General features: G+C 42.3%; 1 protein-coding gene across 1 annotated transcript in view; it reads right to left on the bottom strand.

Annotated features, from left to right (window-relative positions):
- The window catches only part of nrap (nebulin-related anchoring protein), a gene marked incomplete at both ends in the record, with an annotated part of 157,142 nt that overhangs the window by 37,563 nt on the left and 107,873 nt on the right, over positions 1–11,706 (bottom strand). The window contains 13 exons of the mRNA XM_080747183.1: positions 238–342; positions 868–1,065; positions 2,432–2,539; positions 2,954–3,061; positions 3,496–3,600; positions 4,404–4,502; positions 4,965–5,078; positions 5,786–5,890; positions 6,010–6,114; positions 8,973–9,089; positions 9,845–9,952; positions 11,135–11,242; positions 11,627–11,706. The exon at positions 11,627–11,706 is cut by the window's right edge and continues 28 nt beyond it. Of these exons, the coding sequence (XP_080603309.1) occupies positions 238–342; positions 868–1,065; positions 2,432–2,539; positions 2,954–3,061; positions 3,496–3,600; positions 4,404–4,502; positions 4,965–5,078; positions 5,786–5,890; positions 6,010–6,114; positions 8,973–9,089; positions 9,845–9,952; positions 11,135–11,242; positions 11,627–11,706 (1,460 nt within the window). The remainder of the gene's footprint in view (positions 1–237; positions 343–867; positions 1,066–2,431; positions 2,540–2,953; positions 3,062–3,495; positions 3,601–4,403; positions 4,503–4,964; positions 5,079–5,785; positions 5,891–6,009; positions 6,115–8,972; positions 9,090–9,844; positions 9,953–11,134; positions 11,243–11,626) is intronic.

Raw genomic sequence — 11,706 nt, forward strand, 5'->3', positions numbered from 1 at the left:
TTATAACCACTGTATAAAAGTATGATATACTGTAACAGACACATGCAAAGTGAACCATACGCAGTCGCATGCACACATGCGGCACGCACGCACGCACGCACAACACACACACACACACACACACACACACACACACACACACACACACACACACACACACACACACACACACACACACACACACACACACACACACACACACACACACACACACACACACACAACACAAACACTGACATCACTGAGCAGTTCTCCAGCCTTCTTGGCCTGGGTGATGTTCATACAGCCCTCAGCCTCCCAGCCGACGCCCTTCATCCAGTTCAGGTCTGAGCGATACTGGTTCTGAAACATGAAGGAACACAGCAATACATACTGGTTCTGAAACATCAAGGAAAACAGCAATAAGTACTGGTTCTGAAACATGAGAGGAACACAGCAATAAGTGGCCAAGGTGAACAAACACACCATCCCACCTTTACATTTATTATCCAGTGGCTCTCCAACATTTTCATGTCAAAGACTGCTAACTTGATATGTATTTAGCTGTGGATCCTCCATTTGAAAAGATTATGTGCCCTGTACATATAGTGTATTCTTTACGCGATAATGTTTTACTCAAATCTTTGCTTTTGGGGTTCCCTGGAACAACATGTTTTGAGATGGGGGTCCGTGGCCAAATACTGTACATATAAGTTGGGCTGTTCTGTTCTGTTATGTTTGAGCACCACTGACATAGAAACATAAATCTTTTCAGAAAACAGTTTTTAGATTTAGAAGACATTAGTAGAATCGGCCTCAGGTCTTAATGGGTGATAAGTGGTTAAAGGTCTATAGTCTATGAGGTTGAATAACATGACTCTCTCTCACCTCGCTCTGCTGGGCGTAGGCCTTCTTGGCGTGCTGGACCTTGATGTCGTCTGCATTGACGGTGTAGTCGTGCAGCTTCTTGCGGTAGTCCAGGTCGCTGGCCAGGGCCTGGGCCTTCTTAGCATGGCTCAGGTTCACCATGTCCACGCCCAGGCTGAACTGGGCCTGAGCCTCCTTAGAGCCCTTCTTGTAATCAATCTGAAGAGGTGAAAGTATATAGGTACCGTCACTGAATGGTCCAGGGCTCATCAATATGTCCGTACACAGAGAAATCTGTCCGGGGCAAAGACTTGGTCTTGTCTGTGGCAAATCTTAGATTATCTTTTTTTACAAGCCATTTATAATGTTCTCATTTTGATCATAAGACCCAATTACTGAATGCCAGTCTCCAGGTTTTCTTCAGAATATGTGCGACACATATTTACTACGACAATATGAAACATTAGGAGTCCAACTAGTACTAGTGGTTATCAAATAATAATAATAATAAAACTTTATTTGTATAGCACCTTTCATGACATGAAATGCAGCTCAAAGTGCTGTACAGAGCATAAAATGAAGCACACGTGCTTAACAGAGAAAAAGTAAAATAGAAATAAAAAATACATAAAAAAGAGATAAGTAAAATGATTACAATAAAGCAAGAAAAAATAAAAGCATAGAACATTGAAGAACAATTTCAGAGCCGTGCGGACGTCAATAGCAGCATAGGGATTAAAAAATTTAGCTAAAAGCAAGAGTAAAGAAATAGGTCTTGAGCTGTGCTTTAAAGCTATCCACCGAGGCTGCCTGTCTTAGGTGTAGTGGTAGTTTATTCCAAGCTGTCGGTCCATAGAAGCAGAAAGCTGCTTCACCATATTTTTTATATGTCATTGTTGGCACCTCAAGTAGGTCTGCACTAGAGGACCTGAGTGGGCGGGTTGGAACATATCTATGCAGGCAGTTATAGAGGTACGAAGGTGCCAGACCATTTAGAGCTTTATAAACAAGTAAAAGAATTTTAAAATCAATCCTAAAAACAACCGGGAGCCAGTGTAGCGACGCTAAAACTGGAGTAATATGTTCTCTTATCTTAGTTTTTGTTAAAACTCTGGCTGCTGCATTTTGAACAAGTTGTAATCTGTCAGTTGTTTTCTTTGGCAGACCAGAGAGAAGTGCGTTGCAGTAATCAAGCCGAGAGAAAACAAAAGCGTGGATCAGCGTTTTTGCATCGTTCAGCGACAGATAGGCTCTAATTCGCGCAATATTTCTAAGGTGAAAGAAGGCAATCTTCGTGACATGATTAATGTGTGTATTAAAATTTAATTCAGCATCAATGATCACCCCCAGGTTCTTAACAGAGGTGTTATTTTCTTTAGCCAGGTTACCAAGTCTATTTATTATTGATTCTCTCTGGGCAGTAGAACCTATTATGAGAACTTCTGTCTTGTCCTCATTTAGCTTGAGAAAGTTCTCACTCATCCAGCATGTTTTGTTTGCAAGGACCCCCTTAACTCATATTGTTGTAATGATGTGAATCATATTGCTGTAATATATTGAAGAATTGTATTGAAGTGAATCTTACATCACTGCTGTTCTTGGCCAGTGCAAGACAGTGCAGAGTCTTGGAGTCGCTGACGTTGGAGCATACGGCAGAAGCTTGGTCCTTCCTGAACGACTCTTTGTATTTGATCTGAAACACATAAACATCACCCACAAATCACATTCTGCCAAGCTGAACCTCATAGATTACAAATATTCTTAACTCCTCTCCTCTGAGAGTGTACAAATAATAATAATAGTTTTAATCGTTTTCGGTTTCTTTGTCAGTGCCAAATCTTTGGCAAAATATTATTTAATGACGTCAGTGTATTGCCTCTGTAATTGTGAAGGATTGGGGAGACGGGTTGTAGACTATTCAATTATTAATTAAACATTGTGCAAAGGCGAGGAGATGAGGGTACGGTGCAAAACGGCTGACCAAATAAGATGTTTGAATGAATTGCTCATGCTTTATGATTACAGTTTTGGATTAATTTCAATTAGTCAGCCCTGTGCCACCAAGCAGCCCTGTAATGGTTAACGTGAAGTAAAGGAAGCAGCTTACGTCGCTGGCGAGGTCTCGAGACGCCTTGGCCGTCCTGTTTGTGAGTGTGTCCAAGCCGATGTCACACGCTTTAGACTTGGTCTTCTCCCATTCCTCCTTGTACTTGATCTGCAGAGAACAACACAACAGAACTAAGAGCGCAAACACTTACATTGTACTGCACTGTAAGTAAGCCTTGCTGAGCCAGGGCAGGAGACCGTCTCCTGTTTCTGTAGCGTAAGGCAGCTTGATGTACATGTACAAGTACAGCCCCTGGACATGAATGACGCGAGTATGTCACAGGGACTTACCCCCATTCCAACCCTTGATGCTGAGTGCCAAGTAGGGAGGCACTGGGTCCCATGTTTCAGAGTAGGGCATTAATTTACGAAAAAACATAAATACTGTGAGCATTATTCAAATAAATGTAATAAACTTGCATAAAAACGTAAAACATGTGTGTGTGTGTGTGTGTGTGTGTGTGTGTGTGTGTGTGTGTGTGTGTGTGTGTGTGCGTGCGTGCGTGCGTGTGTGTGCGTGCGTGGTCATGCACAGGGTCTTACATCGCTGCACAGAGCGGCGTTAGCCTTGGCCTTCCTGATCTGAGGCAGGTCCTGGGACAGAGTGTACTGATGTTTGGTCTTCTCATAGTCTGCCTTGTAGTTCAGCTGAGGGGAAAACACAACCACATCAGTCACTGCTTTATAAAGATCCAGTCAAATGACATTTTCAGTCATTTTATTTTGAAGGTTCAGTCTGAAATGGCCTTGCGACCAATCAGAAGGTTCCATCCCTTCAGGCTATGGCACGGTAGAACCTGTCCTCACTCACGTGGTGTGTTATTGTTTGTAGCCTGCAGGTGCACGGAGGCGGCCACTGTGCAGAATGTTAATATTACTAGGTTACTTATTTCTAATCTAAAAGGTTTTCAGATATTTTAGTGTGCCGATTAAGTTTACAATGAGTGATACACCGCCTGGACGGGGTAGTTCTGTAAATACAATCAGCGGTGTTTGGAGGAACGTGCAGGTATGGGAATCAAACAGGTGAATGTGATCAAGATTCATTTATATTGGAATAATGTGTTCCTTCCACGCGCTACGTCCATCTCGGGGATATCCCCCCTGTCAGGTGAAAAGAAACAACTTGGACTACTCATGCATTGAAGGAAGCATGAGGTCAGTCTGTTGTCTCCCCAGGCGCGGCAGAGGGAGAGCAGAGCCCAGGATTACATAGGCAATTGGCACTGGGTGAAAAAATAGGTTGCAAAATCGTGGGATAAAAATTATTAAAAAAAGAAAGAAAGATTCATTTATATTCACAAGAGTCTATCTATATCATCATGCAGTACGTTTTAGTTCTAAACAACCACTTCACGCCTGGGATACGTAAGCTGAGTGTGCAGTGTACATACATGTGTTGTGTTATACCGCATTGTACTTGCATCGTGTTGTAGACAGTGTGTACTTACATTGCTGAGCATGGAAGCGTTCTTCTTGGCCTGGATGATATCGGGTGTGTCTGTTACCACATGGTACTTGACCTGGTCAATGTGTTGTCTGTAGTTCTTCTGCAGTGACAAAAAACAAAACCAAATAATTAATTTAATTTAGTTTTAGTCACGTTTTAGTTGTCTGAATGTTTTCGCTTATAGTTTTAGTAGAGTAAATATCATACGATTTTAGTCGACTAAATCTACAGTTGATTTTGTCGACTAATATGTATGCTGGCTGGCCTTGATGTCGTCGTGATGCCTAATTTTACGCTTATAATAGCAGATCTGCAACATGTTGTGAGCTTGTAGATCTGCTATTTTTAGGGCAAAACACCCGAGAGCAACCAAACATAAAATGACTTGCCTTTTAGGTCTACTGGATCTCTTCTCCACTAGTCCCTCCCTGAGATTTTAGTCTAGTTTCTATTTATTGATGGAATTGTTCATATGTTTAGTCAGTGAAAAAAGGTGGTCGACAAACACTTTTCGTCACAGTTTTAGTCAACATAATCAACACTGTGTGGGGAGAAGCCTTACGTCTTTGAGCTGGTCCAGTTTCCTCAGGCTCTTGTATCCCTTGGTCTCGGTGGCTGGGAAGCTGTATTCACCGTGCTCCATCTTCTCCTGCTCATGGCCCTGCTTGTAAGAGATCTGAAAACAAATCACGACGACAGTCAAGACACCGTGTCAGTGTCCACACGGCATGTACACAACGCTGATTCACGGAACTATGCACGTCCCAATTAAGCGTTAAGGGAAATTCTCCTTTTGCACAAAGTAGAATGCAAGATAGAGGGCGCCTTTGAGTCACACCCTACCACTACTTCCTGTTCATCCACAGAGCATTGATTCTAGTCATTTTCTCCATTAGATTAAAGTGCTTTCTTTTCACTTTTTCTCAACTTGGGATGGTAAAAAGATGAGGCAGACAAATAAAATGTATTTTGACAAGTAATAAAAGTTGAAAAAAGTGAAAAGAAAGCACTTTAATCTAATGGAGAAAACAACTAGAATCAATGCTTTGTGGATGAACAGGAAGTAGTGGTAGGGTGTGACTTAAAGGGATCTGGCGCCCTCTATCTTGCAGTGCACTACTTTGTGCAAAAGGAGAATAGAGCCTTCTTTGCGGTTAAAAGATCAAATAGAATTTATATCGTTTAGATAGTTCTGAACCACCTGATCATCTACTTGCATAAAGTAAAAACTAATAAAAACATTCATTCGTCACAATTATCGCGAAGGATAATCAATAAAGAAATGGTTACCAATTAAAAAATTGGTAACTATTGGATGCACAGTTGTTAAAATATTAAATTCCACATTTCTTTAAAATCATGGTATCTGGAGGTGTGGCTTACATCACTTGCGAGCTTCCTAACTTTCATGGCATGCATGGTCTTCTTGTCCAGGCCTGAGTCTTCATAGTGGGTTTTCATCTGGTTCGCCTTCTCCTTGTACTTGTTCTAGAAAGAAAACAATGACAACAACAAGAACAATACAGGATTTACAAGAATTAATACAGTGGTTATTTTTTTGAGTGTGTGTGCGTGCGTGCGTGTGTGTGTGTGTGTGCATTCCTCACATCGCTGGTGAACTTGGCCACCTTGGCAGCGTTCATGAACTGAGGAGTCTCACAGAAGTTGATGCTGTGTCCTTTTGTGCTCCCCAAGCCCTTCTTATACTCCACCTGATCAAAATAAAATAAAAAACATACATCTAAGGAAACAGATTTTATTTATAATGCACATTAGATTTGTAAAAATCCTAAAGTGCTACAATAGGAAAATGCGTGAAAAGGTTATCATCACACACCATTAAATTGAAACAAAACATTTAAAACATGAGGGCATAAAGTCTAGAGGAAAAAAATGTGTAAAAATCCTAATGGTTTTCTGAAAAACATTTTTTTTCCTTATGTCAAGGACCCCTTGAATTATATGTATTTGACCGTGGACCCCAATATCAAACTATTTTGTTTCAGGGAACCCCCAGAAGCAAAGATTTTAAAGGAATTCAAAGATTTGCACAATTAGTTTTAAACATAACAGATCTACAAGCTTGCAGCGTGGCACACGGTGCTGCACTGTGAGCTTGTATATCTGCTATTTGTGTACAGCCAAAGTATAACAAAAATAATGGTTAAAGTGGTTACGTGACACAGATGCGTTCCCGGTTTTAATGGGTTTTAAAAGAGTCAACCGACTGTGGTGCTTCCACAGTTCGGGGGCGGCCGAGCAGAAGGCCCCTTGCCCATGGTGTGTAAATGAAAAGGTAGTGCTTTCAACACGGTGGTAGATCATGAGTCTGTGGTGGTCATATGATGCAGGCAGCAGAGAGCAGGGGGTTCAAGGTTGGATGGAGGCCATGGTGAAGGTCTAAATATGACCGTCCTGTCTGGAGCTCCATGGCTGTATCACTTACATCATCCATGATGAAGTTATGTTGACACAAACACACTTGAAAATGTCACAAACACATGTGTGGGCTCATTCATGTTGATTTCTTTTTTTTATTTATCGTTTGGGAAAATAATCACTTAATCGCCTCTTAAACTATAAGTATGATCTGTGTACTCATAACACACACAGCAGTTTAAATGTAATAAATCGCAAGAAATAAACTCTCCCTGTGTGTACAAACTTTAACCCTGGCTTCCTTTGCATTCATTTTGTCTTATATCTGTCTCTCACACACAGTGACATTCGTCACCCTTTCAACAACGAGGAACATTAACAACAACAAGAATTCTTTTCCGCGTGCCTTCTAGTGTGAGAAACGACTCAAATATCCACGTTTACATTTCGGCAATTGAGCTCTTCACGCTGCAGAGTTGACTCATTGCCTTGCTTGAGGACACGCGGTGATGATGGATGCACACAGAGGCTCCTGTGGGATTGAACCCATGACCTTTGTGTCATGGAACGGTCAGACGATGCGTCTGTGTGTTTCAGAATAGATGCTGAAGACCACACGTGTGCATTGTGTTCCTCTGTGTAAGAGGGTGGCGTCACTTAAGGGAGAAAAATGTGGGTGGCAAAACATTTTCCACTTAAGCCCTGTTGTAAAAATAGTGAAAGCAGCCGACAAGCTCACGACACATCACTTTGTACATTTGTAGATGGCTGTTTTTGATAATACAAAGATTGGGGCGCCCGCTGGCCTACTGGTCCAGGTGCATACCAGGTGCATGCTACCTAAGCATGGATGCCTGGCGGCGGCGGCGGTTCGATTCCCGATCGGGAAGACATTTGTCGCGTGTCGCTTCCCATCTCTCCCCCCATTTCCTGTCAGTCTACTGTCCTATCTAATAAAGGCATAAAAGCCCCCCCCCCAAAAACAAATCTTTAAGAAAATACAAAGATTAGCGATTTAATGTTTTTTGAAAATGTTTGCCTATAATAAGATGTCCATGTGGCTAAGGGCCGATTCATACTCCACTTTTAGAGCCGAATTAATTTCGGTTAGTCGGGTACCGTTATTAATTCGGCTGTTCGGTGCCACTGAAATTTTGTGACTCCCTGAACCGAACCGAAATAAAAAAAGTGGATAAAGTAACTGAATTTGTGGTTAAATGTGTGAACACTAGGGGTAGGAGACTGCCACCCCCTGCCGAACTCCAAAGGACACCCCTGTGTGTCTGTGGTCACAGGACCTTACAGCATTACGGGATGTCCTGCGACCTTGAAGCTAAAGCTCCGCGCTCAGCACACAGGCATGTCATACATGCAGCCTGCCTGAAACTATACCGCTATCTCTGTGATTCTTACAGTCAATCACCAAGACACACTCACACGTACGCGCACACACACACACACTCACAGACACACACACATATTTTGGGACAGGGTCATGGAAGCGCTGTTGTTTTGTTAAATATTGTATAGCGGATGACAAGTGTGAAATGACACGAAGGATGATAAAGGTGTCTATTTGTCTATTTCGCTGCTTTGTTTTTGTAACGATTTTGTGCACTGTTTAAATTAGGTTGGAATGGGGAAAAAAAATCTAAATACATAAAAGGAAAGGAAAATAATGTCTTCTTGCATAAGAGGTACTCTACTTTTTTTTTTTAAGATTTGTTTTTGGGCTTTTTGCCTTTATTGGATAGGACAGTAGACTGACAGGAAATGGGGGAGAGACAGGGAGTGACATGCGGCAAAGGTCACCCGGATCGGGAATCGAAACGGCGACAGGCATTGATGCCGAAATGGCAATGCCTATATGGTATGCGCCTGGTCCACTAGGCCACCAGGCGCCCCAAGAGGTACTCTTCTACTTTATTTTGTGTTATTGTATTTTGATTTCACAATTCCTTTTTAGTACATATTCTTTATTTTCTTTACTGTTATTGTTAGCGATGTCAGTGCGATCCGTGCGCAGCTCGAACGGATAATAATCTCACCAACTCTCTCATTCTCTTTTAGAAACCTGACAAATAAAGTCGATGATGAAGGTGAACTTAAAGATGGTAATGTTCTTCTCATGGCCATGGCTAACCCTGGCCTTGACCCTTGACCCCTGCAGAAGGCCTGCACCATGGCTCACCTCGCTGACCATCTTGTTGATCTTGCGGGCGTTCTTCAGGGCCAGGTTGTCTTCAGAGGTCAGGCTGTGGAAGTGTGACGCACCCTTCATCTTCGACAAGTCTTTTTTATACTTCAGCTGGTGGAGGGGTGACATGAGACAAAGATGCATGTGGAGTGGGTTGTGCAACCTTCCAAAATGACCATACAATAGAACAATAACAGAGACTGAAAGGCAGTGGTTCTCAACCTTTTTACACCAAGTACCACCTCAGAAAATATCTGTCTCTCAAAGTACCACCATTATAACTGATTTGTATTTTTTCTTGTTTTTTTTGGGAGATTACTCTGAGTACCACCAGGTTGAGAACCACTGCACTAGATCAACACAATTTATTATGCAAGGGATAATTCATGGACATGAGGTGCCTAATCACCCTGAAAGGTTTTATTTGTCAATAATGACCGGCTGGCCATAACTTATTCCACAGCTACTTAATAAATCAATTAACACATTGACCCAAAAGTAACAACAGATATACATGCAGTACATTATGCAGATGCTAATAATAACTATTATTTAGATCATATCTTAGTTAGAAGCAGCATTTTTGATGTATAACTACAGTATAATACACCAATAAATTATTGATATTATACTGTCTTCTACAGACTGAGGATAGGCTTTATCTATGATCCTATAGATGACTATTTCAATGCATTTAATGCATTACCTTGTGTTTTCCTAGCTTACTTCTAAAGTCACTTTGGATTAAGAGTGTCTGCTAAGTGCCTAAATTGTAAAATTGATCATTTGCATCTTGGTTCTTCCAGTCTCTTTCATTGTCAGAATCAAAGCGTTTGACATAAGGTCAGGGGTGCTGTTATACTCACATCGCTGGCGTGGGCCTGGGCCTTCTTGGCATTCAGGTATCCTGGGGTGATCATGGCGGGGAAGCTGCCCTTGCCTTTCTGCTGCTCGTACTCTTCCGTGTAGGCGATCTGCAAACACCATGGACACTTACAACTAACCAGTAATACCACATTTCACCACGTCAATTATTCTTCACTTTTAGTTGTAGGGTCAGCTTGCACCTCTCCCAACATCTCTGTCATTTCATACAGTATGTGGTCTATTGTTAACCCAAAAGTGTCCCTGTTCTTGGGGGCAAAGGTTCAGCGAAAATAGCAGATGTACAAGCTCACAAGTTGTCACAATATGTGTAGATTTACTACTAAGAGATTAGAGGGTATAGATTCACTAGATTTACTACTGTAAAGAGATTAGTGGGGGAAAAAGGAGTGAACCAAGTATAGAGCTCTGGGGGGCCCCGGTATACAAGGGTTTAAGTGGTTCTGTGTTCTATTTGAGTGGAAGCTTAAAGGAAGACACCTGACAGTCATAGAGGGTTAGTAATGTACAGCAATAGGTATCGAAAGGGGGAACATCTGCATATTCTGGCAGTCTAGCTTATTTATTTAGTCCATTGATTGTGAATCATGTTGTATTTGACATTACTGCTGACCTACAGCAGGATTGTTTTATATTTTGAGAAGCATTTGGATTCCATTAATTTCGGTAAAGAATCAACCACAGAAAAGGGGAAAACGTGTACATACTGTAGTGTAGGCTACTGTTTGAATGGGAAACAACTGAGTTTTTAGCTTAGCTTTAGTCTCTGAAAATCTCCAAGGAATGCCTTGAATTATAGGAGCTTTGAACAAGTATCTTTGCTTTGAACAAGTATCTTTCTCTTCTTCGAGGCATTGCTGCGTGCAGATAGGATACTGGCAGCATTGGCTACTGAAGCCAAAATGCTGTGTTGCTTATAGGCTGTATGTATGCGAGGAGTGAGGATGCATTTGATTTGTACACTCACTTGTTACTTGTATTTAAAGTAGCCATTTGGCTCTTGGCTCATGAATCGAGGGGGCCACGTTCTAGCGTGGATGCACGTCCGTATCCTATCTTACCTGTGTATGCGTGAAAAAACATAATAACAACACCACGTCGTGGTGTCGCGTGAATCGACCAGGGCATCCCCTGGTGATCACCAAAAATCAAGACACGACTGTATTGATCTCTGGTGTCACAGAGGTTGATAAAAAGCTGAGCTGACAATGAGCTTCACAGTGCTTCATGGTTTATCAAACAGATATGATCTTTAGTGTTTAACAGCTTACCTGACTGAAGCCCTCTGCGTTCTCTTTGGCCTGAGCTGCCTCGGCCACACCAGCCTCTGCACTGACCTTCCCCTTGATCTCCTGTTCGTACATCTGGCGGTACTTCACCTGCATGATGGGATCACAAACACCAAGCATGACTGATCAGGACGCAGACTGGACAGGCTGTGGGCTTGTAGATCTTCTACTGTATGTTCGGTTCACGCCGGTTGTGGTGGGCCGGTCCGGGGCCAAGATGCCAGTGCCGAATTTATGTCCCATTTCAGCCCTGCATGGAAATCACCTAAAGGGCATGGCTTTGGTATGTCTGTGATGGAACACAGCCTTAACTAATACATGTAAATGTGTGTGTGTGTGTGTGTGTGTGTGTGTGTGTGTGTGTGTGTGTGTGTGTGTGTGTGTGTGTGTGTGTGTGTGTGTAGGTGTGTGTGTGTGTGTGTGTGTGTGTGTGTGTGTGTGTGTGTGTGTGTGTGTGTGTGTGTGTGCACTCACATCACTGGCCAGCTCGGTGGCCTTCTTGGACACTTTGTATCCGGGTGTGAGGTGAGCAGGGAAGCTGCCTTTGCCTCTGA

Source organism: Nannobrachium achirus, assembly GCF_963921795.1.
Source record: "Nannobrachium achirus genome assembly, chromosome: 18".
Classification (NCBI taxonomy): Eukaryota; Metazoa; Chordata; class Actinopteri; order Myctophiformes; family Myctophidae; genus Nannobrachium; species Nannobrachium achirus.